General features: G+C 45.6%; 1 protein-coding gene across 1 annotated transcript in view; it reads right to left on the reverse strand.

The window, feature by feature from the left end:
* Positions 1-24,194, reverse strand: part of ascc3 (activating signal cointegrator 1 complex subunit 3) — a 195,417-nt gene that overhangs the window by 31,338 nt on the left and 139,885 nt on the right. Inside the window, 12 exon segments of the mRNA XM_042106573.1 lie at positions 3,968-4,093; positions 4,414-4,546; positions 5,430-5,550; positions 9,991-10,128; positions 14,906-15,048; positions 16,943-17,063; positions 19,161-19,306; positions 20,220-20,386; positions 20,655-20,961; positions 21,125-21,293; positions 22,014-22,090; positions 22,093-22,111. Of these exon segments, the coding sequence (XP_041962507.1) occupies positions 3,968-4,093; positions 4,414-4,546; positions 5,430-5,550; positions 9,991-10,128; positions 14,906-15,048; positions 16,943-17,063; positions 19,161-19,306; positions 20,220-20,386; positions 20,655-20,961; positions 21,125-21,293; positions 22,014-22,090; positions 22,093-22,111 (1,667 nt within the window).

The raw sequence follows: 24,194 nt of genomic DNA on the forward strand, positions 1-24,194 counted from the left end.
GTCGGAGTCTAACGGCCAATCGCAGCGTCTGCTGCTGTGCGGGAGCGGAGAGCTGAGGGCACAGAACCGACATGTTAAATGTGAGCTGACAGCCGTGCAAATGCCAGCACTCTGGAATGTTCTGGAATCGGCTCGCTCAATTTGGAGCAGATGTGTGCGCCGTCCTTCTTGACCCCTGGAGCCGATAGTGTTGTGTGATGTGGTGTGTGTGTGTGTGTGTGTCTGTGTGTGTGTGAGTCAGAGACTGCATGTGTATTTTAACTTCATTGCGAGACACAAGACATGGGTTTGCCAGGTTTGTGTTCAAGAGAATCGGCGACCACCTGACCTGTTGCCATGGTAACAGCAGGTCAGTGGGCTTGGGGTGTGGTAGAAAGGTGTGTGTATGAGCTGTAGCTGTGTGTAAGAGTGTGTGTGTGTGTGTGTGTGTGTGTGTGTATGTGTGTGTATCTGTGAATATGTGTGTGAGACCACAACTATGTGTGTGGCTGAGCTGAGCCAAAACATTAAACAATCAGTGTTCTGCACAAGCTATATAACACAGTGTTTTTCCAAAAAACGTACATATAATAAATGTGATTTGTGACGTCTGGCACACCACACAGCAAACACTATTTCAACACTATCAGTGTTATTCTGCAATGCTAGTGAAGTTATTTCAAGGCACTGCGGGATCACATGTTTCCAGTTTAGTAAACAATTTCCTTCCCCTTCATGAAGATTGCGTGAGCGAGTGTGAAATGGCAACACATGGTACATGCTATATATCATTTACGTTTCGCAAGACATAAATTATGGATCCCATGGTGGAGGATTATGGGGAGGTGAGAGAGAGAGAGAAAGAGAGAGTGTGTGTGTGTGTGCTCTAATGTTCTATTATTTTTATTATTCTCCATAGACCATGTCAATTGTTATTATTATTACTATTAATTGCTAATTTTTTGATGTAACTACTGCTTTGGCAACATTGTAACACTTACAGTCATGCCAATAAAGCTCATTGAATTGACCTGTCGCTAAGCCCCGCCCCCCATTGTTACCGTGTGAAAACTCAGACAAACAAACCAGACTTGAATAGAAATACATTGTGGACAATGGCAGCTGACAGTATATGAAAGCAGACTTTGAGGACGTTTTGGTCGATAAAAGGATTTACTTTCCTCCAGAAGCTATTAAAAGGGACTTAATTATGCTATGGAGGGGTGTTTTCAAAACTTTAGAATACATACAAGGTGACAAGCAGTTGTGGCGAGTAGCCTTGCAAATCACCTGCAAAACCCACTGATGTCAATGCTAGCTAGCTAGCTAGCTAGTGGAAGATTGATACAAAGATATGTTAGGTTACGTTAATATTTGATGTAGTAAGAATATAGTAGTTGGTTAATGAGCATTTTCATCTTGGGATTTAACAGGGAACCTGTGCCCACGTTGTTGGCTTACTTAGTAGCCTACATTATGTCGAGCTGTTGCAAACGCGAGAGACGTCCTGTAGGCTACTGTTAATGAAAATATACCCCGTTTTCTAGCCTCTCGGGGTACCGGCTATCAGTATTACACGTCCCCCATGCAAAACGTTTGACCATGGTTATCCGTCGGGGTTTTTTGAGTTAATAAACTCCATAAATAACCATTAATTTGCCATTTTATGCCTGCTCCCTGTTGTTTCCTATGGAGTTGTCCGAGCTGATGTCCGAGTCCTGTTCAGGCTGGACTGTCATTGGCTCATCAGCGTTCTAAGGGTGGCGCTTAGCGACAGGTCAATTGAAAATTGAGAGAGAAAGAGAGAGATGAGAGAGAGATATGAGAGTGAAGGAAAGACGAGGAATGGCAGGGAGAGAGTGAGAGAGGGAGACTAAGGGGCAAGACTGTAGTGAGATGGGCAGAACAATAGACAGGAGGAGGAAATGGGAGTAGGAAAATGGAGACAGACAGACAAGAAGGACAATATGTGTCTAACCTTCCACTGTCTAACTTCTTACATGCTTAGACCAATAAAACACATACAATGCAAAAACATCCCTTCAGGCCATAGCAAGTCCTGGACATATTTTCCGATAATGACCAGCGGACACTACATTATCCCACTTATTATACAGCAACTTGCTAAAACAAGAAAAGATTCATATGTGTCTTAAATTATTTTGATAACATTTTTGTGGCTTCTCTCGAAAAACACAGTTCGCCACACAAATAGAACTTGAAAGTTTCAGATGTTGCATAGCAACGTATTACTTATTAAGTTCCCTTTCAATGAAGTTCCATGTGAGGGGACTACTCCTGGAATTATACAGTATATGAATCAGAAGCACAAAACCTGTTACTACTGAGAGAGGTTATTCATTTTTTGAAGCAGTCATTTTACGGAATTATTGGTCCTCCTAACATTAGTTAGTGGCGCTTTCTGCAGCATTCTGAAAGGCCGTAAGTAAGGGATAATGTATAGAACGCCATTATCATTATCGGGAAATAAGTCCCGACAGTAGCCTGACTAACGCCAAACCTCATCTCATTGAGATGGGGTCTGGGAACTACATGTACATTTTCTCATATTTAAAACGTGGTTTACGAATGCCCAGAGCCGTTTATTGGGCGCTACGAATGTCTATCAAATGAGTCTGTACGTAGCTCATAACCGCTTCGGTGTGTCATCATCGTTTTGCTGTCCCCCCTCTGTTCTGTGATTGGTTCCTTCGTTGAGGTGAAAACGAAGTCCATGGAATCCAGGCTGCCTAGCAGCGTGAATAAAATCGCGCACGTAAGGCAGCATGGGAAAACCCAGGCTAGCCCGACAGGACAAACCGGTAATTCCCGATAATGACTGGCGTTCTATACATTATCCCGCTTATTACACGGTTACTTGTCAAAACGAAAGACTCCCCACGATATGACTCTTTAGCCTACATAGCCTATTTGTTACTGTTCCGTCGTGGCTTTTGCTGAGAAACAAATAGTTTGCAACAAATGCTGAACTTGAATCAAACATTCTTTAGAACACAGCAGATCAACCAGAGAGGGTTGAAGTGGAGCGAACTATTTGTTTTCTCAGCCGAAGCCACAAAAACGATAACAAAATAATTTGAAAAGACCCATTGTGTAAAGTTTCTTTTCTCATTTTGGCAAGAAGTATAATATGTGGGATAATGTATTGACTGCCGGTCATTATTGGAAAATAAGTCCCTTCAGGACGAAGCAAGACCACTCCGCTGTACATCGGGGTCCTGTTCGCCCTGTCTGGACCGGCAGACTATACATTATCCCTTATTTAGTATTTATGGGACACTTCACCATTCCCTTTAAAAACTCTAGGATCTACAAAGTGACTCCCAATAGGTTGTTCTTCCCAGGAAAGCCAAGAGAGAGAGAGAGGGAGAGAGAGACCAGACAGAGAGAGAGAAAGAGAGAGCGAGAGATAGAGAGAGAAAGAGAGAGAAAGAGAGAGAGAGAGGGGGAAAAAGTCAGAGAACGACAACCAGAGAGAGAGAGGCAGGGTGAAAAAAGAGAGAGGAAGAGAGGGAAGAAGGGAGGCAGAGAGGGAAGAAGGGAGGGAGAGAGCGATTAAGGGACTAAACCACAATTCTGTGGTAGCCAAACTTTCACACAGCCCCCCCTTTCACATTTGGCCTGTCAGCATGTCTGGCCGGGGTGAGTTACGCCCTGGCAGGGCTCTGGCTCTGGGGCCGGGGGGTGAGTGGAGCTCCAGCGGCCAGGCCCAGGGGCCGAAGCTGGGCCGGGCGGAGTGACTTCCCTGGAGCCCCACTGGGTGTGTGAGTGGAGAAGGCTTCACACAGCAGCCTGCTGCAGGACAGCAAGCCAGGCCAGTTTCACGAGTCAGGGGACGCGTGATTGACGGGTGTGCTCTAATTTGATACAATTATGTCAAACTGGGTGCTAGTGTATGTTCGTGTGTGTGTGTGTATGTTCGTGTTCCAAGCGCGCGCGCGCGCGCGCGTGTGTGTGTAAGATTTACCTGGGGTTCATGACGAGGCGACGGAAGAAGTAGGTCCAGGTGATGTAGTCCATGGCGTCCTGCTTAGAGGCGATGGTGCCTGAGGCGATCTCAGCGTTCAGATGGTCAGACAACACACCCAGCAGGCTGCGGCCACGTGCGGCCACGTGCGCACACACACACACACATACACACACACACACACACATACACACACACACACACACACACCACCATCAGTACCACCTCAGAAGACACTTTCACTAGGTGGCTGTCATGGTGGCCCTCACTTAACTTGATAATGATTGGGTGACAGCTTTACACTGTGCAGAACTTTTAACTTTTAATTTTTCAACTGCTATAAACTCAAAATATAAAAAAAAAAAATTCAAACAAAAAAATCAACGAAAAAAGCAGCAATGGGATGACACCTCTAATGAACCGTGGACGTCTGCTGATTGACTGACCTGGACTCCACAGGGAAGGGCTCGTACAGGAACTTCTTGTAGAAGTCCTTCTTGATGTCGTGTACCAGGATGACCGCTTTACCCTGGTCATCAAACTGAGGACGCCCAGCACGACCCATCATCTGCAGCACATCTGAGCAGTGCACACACACAAACACACAGTTAAATAATGTCACAGTGACAAGTACAGCAGAGCCTACAACTGGGAATATGAAGATACTCCTGACATGTTTAGGGTCATACACGCTAGGGGTGTGAATTTTCACTGGTCTCTCGATTCGATTGCAATTATCCCTTAAACGATTCGATTTCACAATGCATCACGATGTGACACATCCTCAATTTTCCATATTACAGCACATGGCTACATTTTCATTAAAGGTGTAATATTCACCTGCACAATTAGACTCACATTACGCTTTGATTATTAAATGATTCTCAATGCATCTTGGCCTTCAATATTTTTTTTTCATTATTAATAAATAAAAGTACCTAGATTTGATTATCAATTTCCCTTGAAAGTTATTAAGAGGTGATAAATACTTTAAGCGGTCTCCTTTTTTCAAAGACAATTATCAAGGAGGAGGCTTATGTGTACACTTCATATTGTGTAGCCTCTTGGATTATAAATAGGCTATAACTTACAATTGCTTTCACATTAAAGAGAAAAACCAGGAGACTATTGTCAATAATTGCTTCAAACAGGTGCTCTTTGGTAGGGGACGTGAGTTAAGTCAAAAAGGAACGTAACAAAGACACTGTTTAGAAAAATATATGAAAAAGCCTTTAATTAAACTAGTTTAAAACTATCTTAATGAAAGGCACATGGGCCTATGCGTTGAGGCTATACTGGCCTTCTTCAGGGCATGTAACCAAATCCAACCAACCAACCAAACAAACACACACACACACACAAAAAAATAAACTGAACATAACAGAACACACCAGCTGTAGAAATAGTGTCTATGCAGACTCACACACACACACACACACGTACACATACACACACAGTGTACCTGTAATGGGATAATCGACATAGCGGTGTGTTTTGCCGTCATAGTACTCCGTGCCCTTCACTATGACCAGGTGGGCAGGGAAGTTCACGCCCCATGCCAAGGTACTGGTGGCAATAAGCACCTGTAGCACAATGCAAAACAAACACACACACACACACACACACACACACACACACACACACACACACACACACAATGGACATGGTTAAAATATGACTCCAATCTGCACAAGCACATTAGTATGGGGAATTGTGTTATTTTAGGAACGATTCATAGATTTTTGCAACTGGTGTTTTTTTACTTGCTAGGACCCCACTGAATACAAAACAACCTGTTTCCATTTTTTTTCTTCATTTTCAGTGCCAAAATTCAAGATGGCAATATATGCGGAAAAATAATATAAAGGCTTAAAGTGGTCAACTTTTTGATAAATATACACCTAATAAGGTAGACAAGTGAGATACAGACTATTTTCAAAAGATGTATTGCATCATTTGCCAAAAAACTTGGAGAAAAAATGGAAAAAATGAAAAAAAGATTAAAAAAATCTGCATCTTGTTTCATTAATGAAGAGTTCAACAAAACATTGTCAGTCACTCAAGTATTTATCCTCACCACTGTCACTGTCTTTTTAATATTGGTGTACATCTCCTCAGAGCCTTCACACCTGCAAAGTTGCGTGAATGGTAAGTTGTTACTCTTGCAAGAACACCTTATACTGCATTGGCTGGCAAGACAACAACACTTCACAAGTTCCACAACAGCCTCTGGTACTGGTGGAAGTTTTGACAGAACAGGAACCCATTGCCCCTCAACAATTTGTCTCCATCCCAGTGATAGTGAGTCAAGAATCTTTGGAGCAGGCACTGTATCTTGTGCCCAAACATTTGCTTGCCTGTGTGCTTTCAGAATTTCAATTTAATTTCAGTTATAGAGCGTCAAAACATTACACGTCTCATGGCGCTTTACAGAGTGTTAAACATTCAGACAGAGCCCATGAGTAACAGGGGCGAGGAAAAACTCCCAAGAATGGAAGAAACATATAGGATGAATCTGCCTGGGGTCAGTTACAGGACAGTAATGTCTATATACAGAGAATAGAACATGGTATTTAGAGCCACCTGATGTATGTTACAAAGTGATTGGATGGTTACATAAGTTGTTACTCTTGCAAGAACACCATATACTGCATTGGCTGGCAAGACAACAACACTTCACAAGTTCCACAACAGCCTCTGGTGCTGGTGGAAGTTTTGACAGAACAGGAACCCATTGCCCCTCAACAATTTGTCTCCATCCCAGTGATAGTGAGTCAAGAATCTTTGGAGCAGGCACTGTATCTTGTGCCCAAACATTTGCTTGCCTGTGTGCTTTCAGAATTTCAATTTAATTTCAGTTACAGAGCGTCAAAACATTACACATGTCTCATGGCGCTTTATAGAGTGTTAAACATTCAGACAGAGCCCATGAGTAACAGGGGCGAGGAAAAACTCCCAAGAATGGGAGAAACATATAGGATGAATCTGCCTGGGGTCAGTTACAGGACAGTAAGGTCTATATACAGAGAATAGAACATGGTATTTAGAGCCACCTGAGGTATGTTACAAAGTGATTGGATGGTTACATAACCAGTATGATAATGCATGAATCCTATTTAGTGTTAAGTTCAAATAGTCCAGTGTAGGGGATGAATTGTCCATAGGAATTAGGAGTTGTCATCGGGCAAATAGTGGGTCGCTAGGCTGCGCGGGCAGGAATCCGAGCATGGGGACAGCAATAGGCGATGGTAGGGCAATCATAGGGATGGGATTTCCCTAGTTTTTCCACTCCTTAAACTTCCTCACTTTTAAACATGTTCCACCGAAGGGCTTTAGCTGTTTGAAAACCATGTTTTGAGGAGCTGACACACAAATTTCTCACATCCAGCTAACACGTCTGGAGATGGATGAGGACCTACTACAAGCCTACAAAGTGTGTAGGATAGGATACAATAGGATACCCGATAGGTCCACCGACTCTATACACGATGTGATTGTCCTGAGCTAAGTTTGGTTTTTCCACCTCACAAGCCGGAGAGTTGCTAGACTACCCTGACTGCAATTTACATTTGCTGCCGCTAGGGTGCGTCAAGATTTCTAGGCTGTATCTTTTGTCGACGTTCTCCAGTGCCCATGACAATGAGACTGTCTTTGTTGATGTCTGGTACCCTGCGAAGGGCAAGCACCAAGACATCTGTGTGACATGTAGATATATGGGGTTTTGCCAAAATGACTTACTGCTACTGCCACCTTTGTGTGTGTGAACTGTGACTGGCAGTTTACATAGTTCAACAGCTTTATGACCAAGGTAGAGGATGAGGTTGGCTTTGGTTTCCTTCGATCCCAGGAAAGCTTTAAAGTCTTTGATTGGTGTAGAGTCTATTTTGTATCCCTTATCATGTGCTTTTCCCATTGTATGGACCTGTCTCGTCCTGTCTTTCATGGAGTTTATGATGGTATAGTTGTTAAATAATAATAAGTATATGTCATTGTAGCATATAATAAGTATATGTCATTGTAGCCTCATGCCTTACTTTCAACATTTTCAAAGAAGCATTCTGCCAGATCTTGGCAACAGTTTATGTCACTTTTCCTGACAACCATCTCCTGCACAACAGCCATGCCATCTATTAAGATGCTATCCAATGTGTGTGTTAATTGCACTGAGCTACTCTCTGTAGATTGTTCAGAGGATGCTGTTTCTGAAACCAGTCACAATTCATGGATGAAGGCAGACTTAGCTGTAGTGGGCAGCATTAGGCTTGCATATAATCAACAAATTCATATGTTCCCACAATTTCCTGCAAGTCCTGTTAACAGAATTATTGAAGACCAAAGGTCCACCGGCCTCCTCAGATCCTGGTGAACTTCTACCCCTGCACCATCAAGCGTATCCTCGCCAACTGTGTCACAGTTTGGTATGGCAACTGCTCTGCCCACAACCGAAAATCACTGCAGAGGGTGGTGAAAACTGCCCAACGCATTCCTCACTCCCCTCCATTGAGGCCATCCAGGGCAAGCGATGCTTGCATAAGGTCCACAGCAGGTTCAGAGGAAGCTTCTTTCCTGCAGCTGAAGTCTAGCTCTCCATTTCAGTGACAACCAACCAACTAAGCCCCCCCCCCCCACCCACCCCTGTCCAATGCCTCCTTGCCTGTGCCTGTTGAGGTGTCCATGACCATGGCAACCTTGACAGGGACAACAAGGAGGCAGACCCCCCCCCCCCCAAATGTATGTTGTTCATACATTGTTCACATTACATAGCCATATTTATTCTGCTCTTATAAGGTAACTGTTAATACACTGCACATATTTATATTACTCTAAACCTCTCTACTTTATACAAATCAACTGTATACTACTGTCTACACTGCACTATATTTCTTGACCTGTCTATGCACCACCTGTCTATACTTTGCAGTGTTTCCCACAGAATTCAGTTCTATTTGTGGTGGTAAGTGATGGTGGGGGTTGCAACAGTTTTGCGCAGCATGTTTATGATGCTAACCTGATTTAATCACGATTTAACCAGTCATCTTCTATGCCAACAACAATCCTTACACAAATGACAATGTTTTCTTTAAACGTGCATGCAGAGGAGGGGCAGGTTCGTTGAGAGAGAGAGAGAGAAAGAAAGAAAGAGAGACAAGGAAAGGCTTTGCAAAGGTGCCCATAGCTCTACAATGAAAGGATTTCATCCCATTTAAATAGTACAACATGGCAAATCATTGTGTGGTGGTCAAAGTTGATATTGTGGTGGGCCGCCACAAGTAAGTCAATGTATGGGAAACACTGCTTTGTATATCACATTGCACTTTTCTCCTTTTTTGCACTTCTGGTTAGAAGCAAACCGCATTTCGTTGTCTTCATACTTGTACTCTGCAATGACAATAAAGTTGAATCTAATCTACTCTAATCTAATCTATTGAGGTGCAGAACATTACTTCTGGAGTGCAGAACATTACTTTAATTCAAATGATTATTAGGTTATGTGAAGGAAACTTTTAAATCAGTCAATGTGTTTTTCCGGGTATGCCAATAAATAGCATAATGGTGGTTACACCCATCACTGGTTGATAATCATGACATCTCATGTCACCCATGGTCATATTTACTACCTCAAGTCATTCAATTTTATTAGAAAATGTATGTATACAATGATACCTAACATATATCCATTTAAAATGTTTAAAAGGGCGATTATTTGCAATTTTTGGTGATATATCCGCCATCTTGGATTTTGGACCTGTGCAGTCCGGGAAAAAATTGGAAACAGGTAGTTTTGCAAACTATATAGTCTGAAGAAGTAAAAAAACATAATTTGCAAAAATCTATATGAAATGTTCCAAACACCTTTTTTTTGCTACATATCGCCCTGCACTACATGCATACAATCATTTTGCTTTGTGCCTTAAAATATTCTGATATTCGTAAAATTATGATGGGTACACATTGATACATAATAAAATTTCTATGATCTAGGAGAAATGTTCTGGGGCCAGGGAGGTCCGCAGTGGGGCTACCTGGATCTTGCAGTTGACGAAGAGCTCTTCTACAGTCCTGCGGTCGCGCTCGTGGAGTCCAGCGTGATGCAGGCCTATGCCAAAGGCCAGCGTCAGCTTCAGGTTGGACTCGCGCACCGTGGCGATGATGTCAGTCATCTGAGGAAGAGGAAGTCATAGTTCGAACTCAAACGCACTCCAGACAGCAGATGACATCACCACCCAAAACCATGGGGTTACCATGTTCATCATCAGCTCGTATGCATTCCATGCATTTTTTTATTTTTATTTCCCTTTGTTTGCTGAAATAATGCAAGACACAAATCAATGTCATGTTCATTGCACACACACACAACACACACACACACACACACACACACACAGACCTGACTAGGAGATGCTGTAATACTATTTCATGTTATTTTATGTTCTAAAGGTTTCTGTAATTTCTGTACTCTATGTGCTTTTGGCCAGACTGTTTCTTTTTGGGAGAGAGAGAGAGAGAGAGAGAGAGAGAGAGAGAGAGAGATTGCAGCTTAGTCCAGACTAGCTCCATTATCCCGGCTGGTTAAGACATGGGACCTCTGGGCGCAGCTGCCTCCGCTCTGGCAGGAGAGGAGTAAAAATACTGCAGGGAGGAAAAGCAAGAGGAGGAAGAGTGAAAGAAGAGAAAGGGTGTGTGTGGGGTGGTGGGGGTGTGTGTGGGGTGGTGGGGGTGTGTGTGTGGGGTGGTGGAAGGAAGAGGATTGGACCCCCGCGGTGAGACAGACAGTGTGCGCAGGCCGCCTGTCAGTCACTCAGCGGGACCCCAGATGCTACACGCCCCAGTGCAGAGGAGCAGCAGGGAGCCACATATATCACTAGAACACACACACACACACACACACACACACACTAGCATTGCACATGTGTACACACACACACACACACACAGGCAAAGCCAATGCACTAGCATTGCACATGTGTACACACACACACACACAGGCAAAGCCAATGCACTAGCATTGCACACGTGTACACACACACACAGGCAAAGCCAATGCATTCATATGCGCACATGCAAAGATGCAAAGACACAAAGACACACACACACACACACACACACACACACACACACACACACACACACACGCACATCCTTACAATTCTTCTTAGTTTAGCGGGGCAATCCAGTCCACACCTCCATGTGAGACACACACACACACACACACACACACACACACACACACACACTCCGAGATGAGAGCAGTAAGAGATACCCTGGTCTCCAGCCTATGATCTCTCTTCTGTAATACTCATTAAGGACTAAGAGGGGACTCTGTGTACATGTGTATCATATATGACTATAAACATAGCTGTTAGCTTGTTTGCTTTGTATGTATGCACTGGTATGTTTGTGTTAGAAATGATGATTGTGAATGTGCCTGTTTGTTTGTTTTGTTAGTGTGTGTGTGTGTGTGTGTGTGTGTGTGTGTGTGTGTGTGTGTGTGTGTGTGTGTCACATTTGTGTTCACAAGACATTTGGCACAGTCCCATTCCCCTCTCCTAAAAAGCAGCTTGTGCACATTTGGGGCTGAGCGGGAACAGCGGATGGCTGATTGCTGAGGTAATTACCAAAGCGTCCATTTCTCATAAGGCTGCGCAATTGAGTTCTGTAAAGATATTAGCATATTCTTGGTATAGAGTGGAAAGGTGGAGTGGGATTGAGAGAGAGAGAGAGAGAGAGAAAGGGAGAGAGAGAGAGAGAGAGAGAGAGAGAGAGAGAGAGAGAGAGAGAGAGAGAGAGAGAGAAAGAGAGATAGAGAGAGTGAGTAGCCTCAAGCCAAAAAGGCTGCGTGTTCACATCTTGAAGTGATCTGAAGGTACCCACAGAGCCTAATGGAGGATGACACAGGCTTTTCTGGCAGGGGCGGCCCGGCGCTGGCTCCATAATTACACTAAGACCTGCTTAAGGAACAGAGCCGCGCCATCAACGCCAGCGCATTGCAGCCAGGGCTCAGGGGAGGCAGGGAGGGGAGGCAGGGTGACGAGCGTTGCACTGAACTGGGGATGGATGAGAGGGGAACGGACATGGCACTGAACTGGGGATGGATGAGAGGGGAACGAGCATGGCACTGAACTGGGGATGGTCTCAGCCAGCATCACTGCTGCTGCTAAGACTGCTAAGACGGCTTTCTACAATGACAAAATCAACAGCGCTACAGACACTCGAAAACTTTTCTCAACCTTCAAATCGCTACTCAACCCTCAGCTGCCTCCTCCTCCATCCAGCCTTACTGCAGATACCCTTGCCTCATTTTTTACAAACAAAGTGGCGGCAATCAGCAGTCAATTCTCTACATGCCCACTCAACGCATCTGACTCCGATACCGCACTCCTACAACCTCTAGGGACTGCTGGAACATCTTTTTCAGCATTCACGCCTCTCTCCGAGAGTGAAGTATCTAGACTCCTGACATGCAGCCGTCCTACCACATGCTCGCTTGACCCTATACCTACGAGCCTACTTCAGTCCATCAGCCCGACCATCGCACCAGCTATCACACATGTGATCAATGCCTCGCTAACCTCCGGCACATTTCCAACAGCGTTCAAAATGGCCCGGGTAACACCGTTACTTAAGAAAGCTTCTCTCAACCCTGCTCAAGTCGAGAACTACCGCCCTGTCTCACTCCTGCCTTTCCTATCCAAAGGCATTGAACGAGCAGTCTCCAAACAGGTCTCTGACTTCCTTTCACAGAACAACCTTCTGGATCCAAATCAGTCTGGGTTCAAAAGCGGCCACTCTACCGAAATGGCTCTGCTGTCTGTAACAGAAGCCTTAAAAGAAGCCAGTGCTCGGTCATCAGTACTCATTCTGCTTGACTTATCGGCTGCCTTTGACACGGTTAATCACCGCATACTTCTCTCTATACTCGCTAACATGGGAATCTCCGGTTCTGCTCTCTCCTGGTTTGAATCCTACCTCACAGGACGCTCGTTTAACGTATCATGGCTTGGTCAGCTATCTGCACCTTACCATCTCACCACAGGGGTCCCCCAGGGCTCAGTGCTGGGCCCCCTTCTCATTGCTATCTACACCACCTCCTTGGGACAGATTATCCGTTCGCATGGCTTCTTATACCACTGCTATGCAGACGACACACAGCTCTATCTGTCCTTTCCACCTGATGACCCCTTGGTTTCAGCACGGATCTCGGATTGCCTCTCAGACATAGCTACATGGATGAAGGCACACCACCTCCAGCTGAACCTCTCAAAGACTGAACTGCTGGTCCTCCCAGCTAAACCTACCATACACCACGACATCAACATCAAATTTGACTCCCTGTCTGTTTCACCTACCAGGACTGCAAGAAATCTAGGAGTTGTTCTCGACAACCAACTAAACTTCTCAGATCATGTTGCCTCAGTCGCCCGGTCATGCTGTTTCGCACTCTACAACATACGGAAAATCAGGACTTACTTGACTCAAGATGCTACCCAACTTCTGGTTCAGGCAATAGTCATCTCACGACTCGACTACTGCAACGCCCTCCTGACAGGTCTCCCAGCCTGCGCAGTGAAACCACTTCAGATGATCCAGAATGCGGCGGCGCGCCTGATCTACAACCAACCCAAAAGGGCACATGTTGCCCCGCTGCTCATCCAGCTAAACTGGATACCTATGGCGGCCCGCATCAAATTCAAGGCTCTAACGCTTGCCTACAAAGTAGTCTCCGGTTCTGCTCCCACCTACTTGAATGCCCTCATACAGACATACGCTACCTCCAGACCGCTGCGCTCCTCAGACGAACGACGTCTAGCTCTACCACCGGTACGCTCAGGCCAATCCAAACTTTTCTCATCTGTTGTTCCTCGTTGGTGGAACACACTGCCAGTTCCTACAAGGGCAGGGACATCCCTCTCCATTTTCAAAAAACTCCTAAAGACCCAGCTCTTTAGAGAACATCTCCTCTCATAGCAACACTTACAACAAGTCCTGCTGATCCTAGCACTCACCAGCCATCTTAAACGGAGAGGGGAACGGGCATGGCACTGAACTGGGGATGGATGAGAGGCCAAGAGGAGGAGGAGGAGCAGATGACACAAGAGGATGATCCTGTGTCCAGGGTCCAGTGGGGTCAGCCACTCAGAATGGTGAGATGGGAAGAGGGTTATAAGTGGGAGAAGTGGGGTGGCGGGTGGCGGGTGGCAGGAGGAGCACAAGGGGACATGGGAGTTGAGTAATGCTGCTGCTGTTTCTGTGATCATCCGTAATGAGGGGCTATGTGGGTGCTAATGTTTCTTCTCATGTGTTAACAGTGCACAGGGTTACAATCCTGCGGTCCTGTAATTGCTTCACCAACTCAGACCCAAAGTTGCCTTTCAGTGAGAAATCTCCACTGGGATTGGACCGGACAGGCCTGACTGTCCATCTGTGGTGACTTTTTGTAAAGTTTCCTGATAAGATATTCTGTAGTTGTACTAAAAGATGTTCTATACATTGGGCTACTGTTCGACCTTTAAAGTGGTAAAAGAGCAGGGGTAAATATAGTTAAGGTCAAAGGTCCTTTGTAGAAATAGAATAAATACCTAGGCACATATGTATCACCAAAAAAGGTAAGAAGGACATAGGAGCTCTGTTCTATTCTGAGTTGGTAAAAACAAGTGATGCTACTGAAGGTAGAGGTATATAAGCTGTGTAAAACAGAATGCTAGTAGCTGGCTTCATGAACCTATGCTCTGTGTTGGATTAAAGCTACACCTTCTGCAGTATTCTATTGTTTTGTCACAATTCTTCTGAGTTTGAATCAGTTAATTATAATTTGACACCACACATCCTGAACGGCCCGCCCCCCACGGGCAAATCTGACCGCTGGCGTCCGCTCTTCCAAATGTGACCGCTGGTGCCCGGACACGCAAGGAAGCATAAAGTTACGAGCAGCCTGCTCACCTCGCGCTCGTCCTGGTGCAGCCACTGCTTGGGGTCGTCCTCGGTCGCCAGGAAGGCCATCAGGTCCAGGGCGGTCAGACGCGTCTGTCGCCGTGACGACACGAAGATCAACACAGGCTTGGCTGGAGAATGGCTGCGAATGGCTAAATGGGTAAAGCAGGGAGTTTAGAGTGTAATGGTACAAAAGCAGGTCTAGCCGCCCTACTAATACAAGAGTGCAATTACCACCTTAAACATCTCAAGATCTTCCATTACAACACTGCATGGGAATTGTCTCCGCAATACATGAAATACTATTGCGTATTCATATAGTCTGCCAGAATGCACGTCATTAATGGCACCTATATACAGCAGGGGAAATACTAGTACTGAATACTAGTGTTGAACCCAGTATGCAAGTATGCTTCCAGTGAGGCTATTCGCATGACATTTGCACCAGACATTAGTATTAACTCAGATAATCCACACTTATATAAACAAATCCAAACATTAAAGTCCATAAATAAAGTCATGTGCAATAAAGTGGAATGACCCAAGAAACAAGTATTGAACGTGCCTACTAAAAGACATTTCCTGTATGACTAAACTAATCAGTCACAGTATTCAGGTGTAGACTTTTGCCCAGATAGTCTTTAAATCTTGAAGATTCCAGGGGTCCCTCTTGTGAATCCTGATCTTTAGTTCCTTCCAGAAATGTTCAATTGGATTTAAGTCAGGGCCTTGATTTCCTTTCTCTGAAACCAATTGAGAGTTTCCTTTGCTGCATGCTTTGGATCGTTGTCCTGCTGGAAGGTCTAGCCATGTCTCATTGTCATCATCCTGGTGGATAGCAAAATTCTCCCGGGAAAAAAATGAATTCATTCATCAATCCTTCAATTGTATGAAGTCTGCCATTAGAAGAAAAACCGCCCCACACCATAATGCCTCCACCTCCAAACCTCACTGTTGGTATGGTATTTTTAGGGTGATGTACAATGCCATTTCTCCTCCAAACATGGTATGTAGTATGACATCCAAAAAGTTAAATTTTGCTCTCATCTGACCAGACTACATTCTTTCAGCATTTCATAGGCTTGTCCAAATGTTGTGTAGCAACTTTAAATGAGCTTCAACATGTTTTTCTTCAGTAATGGAGTCATGTGGGTTGAGTGTGCATAGAGGCCATGGCGCTGAAGTACATTACCTATGATTTACTCTCTATTGTACCTGCTGCCTCCAAGTCTTTCTGGAGTTCTTTCTCCGAGTGGTCCTTGGCTTTTGGCTACTTCTTGAATTTCCCCTGGGGATCAATAAAGTATCTATCTATCTATCTATCTATCTATCTATCTATCTATCTATCTATCTATCCTTCTGATTATCCTTCTGAGCCCCTTGTCAGAAATCTTGAGAGACGGTTCTGTGCATGGCCGGTTGATAACACAGTGATGTTCCTTCCACTTGTAGATAATGGCCCCAGTGCTGCTTACTGGAAGATTCTCAAGTTTTGAAATGCATCTGTAACCAGTTCTATCGATATGTTTTGCAACAATAAGGTTGCGAAGGTCATGGGAGAGCTCTTTGCTTTTACCCATCATGAGATGTTTTGACACCTTGGTAACAAAAAACCTTTTTATAGCCTATCGAGATGTACTAACTCGGCTTATATTATATTAATTATACATTAACTACTTACAGATTCCAGCTCGTTCCTTGCCTTGGTGTACTATTTTTTCTTAGCGTGTTCAATACTTTTTCCCTGTCATTCCACTTTATTACACATAACTCTACTTATGGATTTTAATGTTTGATTTTTTTTTTTTAATATGTGAGGATTACCTGAGTTAATACTAATGTCTGGTAAAAAATATCTGGTAGCCTGGAAGTATACTTACTGAAGAAAATGTTGACATGCAGTATTCAATACTTATTTCTCCCACTTCATCACTTACAGTGTATGCTGATTTAAACATCACTGACCATAAGACACATTTGACAGAGACAGAGCTGTGTGTGTGCATGTGTGTGTGTGTGTGTATATGTGTGTGTGTGTGTGTGTACCTTGAAACACAGGTTTGTTCATGCTGGCCATGCGAGGACAGTAGTGTTGCCCTGGGAAACCCTGGATGTGCACCTCCAATGGCACAGGACGCACAGATGGACGGAAATTAAACAAGCCCACCTGAGAAAGAAATGGGGACAGAGAGAGAAAGAGAGAGAGGGAGGGGGAGGGAGGGGAGGGAGGGGAGAGAGAGAGAGGAGAGAGAGAGAGAGAGAGAGAGAGGAGAGAGAGAGAGAGAGAGAGAGAGAGAGAGAGAGAGAGAGAGAGAGAGAGAGAGAGAGAGAGAGAGAGAGAAACACAGATTAAGAGAGGACAATCAGCAAGGATGATGAATTAAAGGACAAATACATAAATCATGGATGGACAGAATTAAAGGACAAATACATAAATCATGGATGGACAGAATTAAAGGAAAAATACATAAATCATGGATAGACAGAATTAAAGGACAAATACATAAATAATGGATGGACTAAACATGGCAAGACAGAGGAAAACACATAAGACACAACATGAGAGCAAGACTGATTGATTCTCTGAGTGAGTGAGTGAGTGAGAGAGAGAGGGAGAGAGATAAAGGAAAGACAGAAGAATGAGGGAGAAGTGGAGAGAGAAAGAGATATAAAGGAAAGGAGGAAGAGAAATATAGAGATAGAAAGAAAGAGATAAAGAGGAAAGGAGGAAGAGTGTGTGTGTGTGAGAGAGAGAGAGAGAGAGAGAGAGAGAGAGAGAGAGAGAGAGAGAGAGAGAGAGAGAGAGAGAGAGAGAGAGAGAGAGAGAGAGAGAGAGAGCGAGCGTGTAGGGGGCAGCGAGACGGAGGGGGTGAGGGCAGAGCGGAGCAGGAGTGACCAGCTGGCTGCTGGCGGCGCCCCGTCCCTGCCGCCCATCTGGGGGTAATTCCAGGCAGCCATTGTGGCCGTCCCAGCGCCGCCCGCGCTCTCTCACAAGTGGCAGAGGCCCGCGCGTGTGTGCGCACACATTTAAGCTCCTGGATAATGGATTGGGCAGCTCACACACTGTGACCCCCCCCCCCCCCCCCCCCCACACAGATTTATAGTGACCCTACATCTCCCCCACCCCCCGCCCACCCCAAACACCCTTTCCTATTCATGCATGGGACCATCAGTCTGCCAGGGCATGTCGCTCGGCAACAGTGAAACAACGTTTACATAACCGCTGCTGCTTGAAGCCCAGAGAGAGTGTGGACATGGGGGCCTTACTGCCACAATTAAAGTGTGTGTGTGTATGTGTGTGTGTATCTGTCTGTGTGTGTGTGTGTGTGTGTGAGGGAGGAAGGACAGAAAAGGACAGACTGATAAAGAGGACACGTGGACAAAAACACACGCAATCATGAAAACAAAGACATGTCGGGGAGAGAGGCCCACATATCCAACATGTGCACACACACACACTTATTTGCTGTATGTAATATACAGCAAATAAGTGCTCCTAAACAAAGATAAACTGCATGTGCATACATACACACACATGCAGACAGAAACAAAGAACACACAAACATACACACAAACACAGCACATCCCCCCATGACTCTTCTTCCCCCACTCTGTGTCTGTAGGGAAAGTGAGGATATACTGTAAGGGGCTTTTGTTATGAATTAACTCTAAATATCTCAAACTGACCGAGGCTGCTGGCCACATTGTTGCTGATGATTGCAGTTGGCACTCGAGCGCACCCCCCACCCCTCCCGGAAACAAAAGCCTGCCAATTAAAGACCAGGATGGACCACGGACCCCCTCCCTCGCCTTCTAATGACTCCCGCCATTGCCGCATTATTAACAATCCGAGAGGACGGTCGGCAAATGAACCAGAAAAACATCCCCTCGCTTGTCACGGATGGGCTGACCGGAGCAATTTTATACCGAGAAAATATGCGGATTCCAATCTGTCCTGGAGAAATGATCGAGAAAACCACTGACGTGCCCCTGAGCATAGAACAAGAGAAGCACTCGGCAAAAAAGAGGTTGAAAGTTGACAAGTTACACGTGCGCAACAGTGTGTGTGTGCGTGTGTGTGAGTGTGTTTGTGCTTGCTAGTGTATTTAAACCTCATGAAAGCCAAATCTGATGCTGAAAGGAGAATGTGATCAGGACCTGTGTGTAATCCCTTGAGCACACCTGCAAGCGAACCCTAAAAGTAGCCTGTGAGCTGGACAGTATGTCCTGTGAAGTGGCCAGCTAAGTCTGCCGGATGGCTCACCTGTCCTATGCCCAGCCAGTCGGCCAGGTCGCGAGCGTTGGCCAGCGCTGTGGACAGCCCCACAACGCGCACCGCCTTGGATGTGTGTGAGGAGATGAAGTTGGTCCTGGACACTATGACCTCCAGAACGGGGCCTCTGTCCTCCCCTGTGGATCAACACAAATGGTACGGTCCAAGGTGAGATTACTGGATCAACACAAATGGTACGGTCCAAGCAAGGTAAGATCAGTGGAGCAACACAAATGGTTCGGTCCAAGGTGAGATCAGTGGAACTTGCTCTGGGACCGTTAGACTGATGATCCCTACAGGTAGTTCATTTTTTTTCTAGACTTTAGGGCTGATTAATGATATGAAATAAACAGCAAAACATAAAAAAACAAGCTATACAAACGACCTGTGATCAGAAATGGAGTGAAATCATGAAAAAAAAAAAAGTAAATAATCCCAGTGGGGTATTTAGGCCATGTGATCAACTGAAAGCCATTGTGGTTCAGTGCTCCCCTGGGCCCATTGTAAAGCAGGATCTATTTCCACTGTGCTCTACACCAGCTGATGGTCGTCATCTCGGGGCTGAGGAGGTGCTCAACACTGGCACCAGCTGCAGGAGTGGCTGGCAGGGTGGAGCGCACGCCTGGAGGCTGCAACCCAGGGTCCTCCACAGGGTTAGAGGGTTATTGGGGAGAACAAAGTGTAATTACCTTCTAATCCAATATTATGTTCACGTTACAAACAAGATCTATAGTCGGGTTGCTGATGAAGCCCATCTTATGCACACATAACCTGAGGTGGTTTTCTCTGAAGCACAAGTGCAATGAGTACACCTGCAGATAGAGTATGGACATGAGGAGATCCAGCTACTGGTAGCATTGACTTACACTGACGCTTACAATCAGCACACAAAGAAGGCTTCTTCCAAGTTGCCTTCACCACTTTTACTCAGATCCATAGTGTATTGTTAAAAGTGATAGTGCCTGTACGGTATGTGTGTGTATGTGTGTTGGTTGTGTTCTTGGGGGGGTTATAAAGTGTGTGCGTGTGTATGTGCCTGTGCGCGTGTACCGAGTAGGTGGATTTCGTCGATGATGAGGATGGCCACTTTCTGCACGTAGCTGCGGTTCTGCCAGCTGCGGCTCACGCCGTCCCACTTCTCTGGGGTGGTGACGATCAGGTCCGCCTTAGCGATCTGCCGCATGTCCGGAGTCACATCACCAGTCAGCTCTACCACCCTGTCAGGGAGAGAGCGAGGGAGGAGAGAGAGAGAAAGAGGAGAGAGAGAGAGAGAGAGAGAGAGAGAGAGAGAGAGAGAGAGAGAGAGAGAGAAAGAATAAGCAAACAAAGCAAAGAAAGAAAGACATGTCAATGTTTATACATCCTCACAATGAAAAATGTAGACTCACACACACTCTGTCTCTCCCTCCCACTCTCACAGACAGACAGAGGGAGACACACACACACACAAACAAACACACACACACACACACAACACACACTTACTTGCGGCCTAGTTTCTCCTCTATCCTGATCTTCCAGTCCTCGATCCTCTCGCGGACCAGAGCCTTGAGTGGGGCGATGTAGACCACCTTGGAGGTGGGGTACTTGTTGAAGACCCTGAAGATGGCCAGCTCGGCGGCGATGGTCTTGCCGGAGCCGGTGGGCGCCCCCAGCAGCACGTTGGTGTCGGTGTGGTAGAGCGTGTGGAAGATCTGCGTCTGGATGGGGTTGAAGTGGGTGAAGCGGTACAGGCTCTCGTACTCGCGGTTCCCCAGGGCCGTCACGGGCAACGGCTGCAGGTCCAGCAATTCTGCAGCACACAGATGGGGCTCACAGATCAGGTGGGCGTCACAGATCAGTTTGGATGTTTGCAAAATAAAATACTCTCTATGGGAATCTGTGTGTGTGCACTCGTGACTGTTCGTGTGTGTGTGTGTGTAATAGTTTGTGTGTGTGTGTGTGTGTGTGTCTACCTGTGTGAGGTGGGTGTCTCTCGGGCAGTATGAGATGCTGGAAGTTGATGACACACACGGCTTCGGACCCGAGCCAGCGGTCAGACACGGCTCTGATGTAGTACTGCGAAGGCATGGGCTCAAAGATGGGGATGGTGAAGACCACCTGCTGCGGCTCGCCTGACACCACCTGGGGGCGATGGAAAGCAACATTCACTTGCACCATACCATACCAATGCCATTCACACAAAGTGCAGATCTTTCCAAAACTGTACAGTAACATTCACCTGAACTTAAACCGTATTTAGTTCTATTCAGCTGTACATAGTTATATTCAGCTGTTAGTTCTATTCAGCTGTACTTAGTTCTATTCAGCTGTACATAATTATATTCAGCTGTATACTGTAGTTATATTCAGCTGTATATAGTTCTATTCAGCTGTACTTAGTCTCAATTGCATGCAGGTACCTTTGTATGGCTCTGCTTACTTCTATTCAGCTGTACTTAGTTCTATTCAGCTGTAGTTAGTTTAGAGCCTTGTGCCTTTATATGGCTCTGCTTAGTTCTACTTCAGCTGTACTTAGTTCTGTTCACATTCAATTAAGCCTATGCTCAAAAGTACAAAAGTACAGTAAGACCTCAACCTTTTCAGGCTAATAACTCGTCTATGCAATACTATAATAATGCAGGACTATTTCACTGCTATGGATACTGAAGCAGCATCGTTCAAATTTCAAGAATTCTCCAGGTATTTAGGACTGTTACAGAGGTTCTACTGCAGGCTGTAAACATACATGCACACAGATACAAACAAACACACACACACACACACACACACACACACACACACACACACACGATTTAGCTCCAAAAAACACATACCACATATACATCCACCTCAATAGCCCACCTGTTTCTTCTGCAGCAGAAAGTACTCCGAGTGGTAGATGTGGTCGTTGACAGGGTCCTCCACCCAGAGCCACCAGGCTCCCCCACTGAGCCGTGCACCTGAGGGGCAGAGAGAGGGCAGAGAGGGGGCAGAGACTTACACACTGATCTACTGTGTAGCTATGACCAACACCAGCACCCCTAGCACTGATTCACACCGCATGCCTGGCTGTGTGTGGTCTCCTCTGCATTGTAGCTTGAATGTTATTCCTCATTTTCACTTACAAGTCACTTACACCACACACACACCACACACACACACACACACCACAAACACAAACACACATTTTAATACCTTTATTTGTGTTCACATTTTACAATATATTTCATTGAACAGAGACAATCTTAGATACCAGCATTGTAAACCCAGTAGCCTATGCCTCTGGTCTCAGTTCATGGGTACAAAAAACAGCGCCTTCTCCAGATGTGGCGACTGCCAATTATCCACACACACACACACACACACACACACACACACACACACACACACACAACACACCACACACACACAGACACACAGTTAACCAATTGAGACAAGGACCTTACATGACCTGAATCTCAGTGTATAACTGAATAAAGAGAAAAGCCAAATCTTTATAGCGCCGCATTCAATAAACTTTTTTTCTTTTGTGGCACACTAGAATAACTCCACCATGGCATTAAGCATACAAAAGCCATATCATAAAACAAGTTTGTGGCTGTGTACTGCCTCCCACCACAAAAAAAAAAAAAAAAAAAAACTTAAGGCATGTATAGGTAGCAGGTAGCATGGAACCCTCTGAGAATATCAATACAGAATGCAGTAATGCAGTGTGTGTGTGTGTGCGTGTGTGTGTGCGTGTGTGTGTGTGTGTGTGTGTGTGTGTGTGGGCGGGGTGTTGCCGCATGTCTTTGTGTCTACATGGCCCAGTACAGACCCCCCCCCCCCCCGCCGTAGCCCAAGGCAGCTCAGCTGGGTAGGTTTAGCGTTACATCTCTCCCATGACCACGACACGCATCACTAATCAGCCACGAGCATCCATCTTCGGGTTTATCCTCTCTTCCGAGCTCCACTCGCCACACACACTACAATGGGCCTCCTATTCCCGCCGAGGTGGCGCTCCCGTCTCCGGGGTAATCTTCCCGAGATTCCCACCGGCCCCTACCTGACCCGGATCATCTGGGAATTAATGAGGGAGACGTGTGGATGTGGGACGAGACGAGCCGAGACAGCGCTGTGACCGACGGAGTGCTGAAGGCCGACCGCAGGAAAATGAACCGACTGGCCGGCCGAGCACAAAAGCAGAAGGGTCTCGGAGACGCCAGAACCGTCACTCATCTACAGCCACATGTCAGTCTGATGAGCGCAGAACTACCCTTCATGAGTGAGAAACGGGCCCGCCGTTGACTCAAATGGGACTATTTTTAAACCATGGACCGCATTGTTTTTACTTTACAGGCTATCAGAGACCATTCTAGTCTCTTCATGTCATCCAAACTTTTCTCTCAGGTTCTCTGAAGACGTCGGATTGGAACACTCTGACGTGATTTAGAAAGAGTTGTGAGAAGAACACAGGCCCAAAAGGATCATACTCAGTCTGGAGGATGTGCTCAGTGCACCCCGACCCCCCATTGTGAGAAGAAGAAGACCTCTGTTTTCAACAGACATGTGCAAGTGTGAAGAACACCCTTGAGTATACTAAAACATACAAACACACACACACACACACACATCCACACATGTGCAAATGCATGCACGTGTACACACACACACACACACACACACAAGCATGCACACCACACGGGCTCTTGGCAGCTACTGTGGGCTAAATTCTTTATGAGTGTTGTTTTAAATAACAGATCGCACCAGAGGGATTCACACTCTCTCTCATTATCTCTTGTGTGCTGCGTGGAGAGGTGCAGGGGAATGAGGAGGCCCTCAAAGAGAGGGAGAGAGAGAGAGAGAGAGAGAGAGAGAGAGGGAGAGAGAGAGAGTAAAGAGGGAAGATGGGGAGAGGAAAACAGGAAGGAATGAAGAATGAGGAAAAGACAGAAAAAACTACATGACAGACAGACAGAAGGGAGATAGATAGGTAGTTAAAATTTGAGTTTGTTTAAATTGAATTTGTAGTTTGTGGTCAACAGTATACTCTTTGGCTACATA

Source organism: Alosa sapidissima, chromosome 10 (assembly GCF_018492685.1).
Source record: "Alosa sapidissima isolate fAloSap1 chromosome 10, fAloSap1.pri, whole genome shotgun sequence".
Classification (NCBI taxonomy): Eukaryota; Metazoa; Chordata; class Actinopteri; order Clupeiformes; family Clupeidae; genus Alosa; species Alosa sapidissima.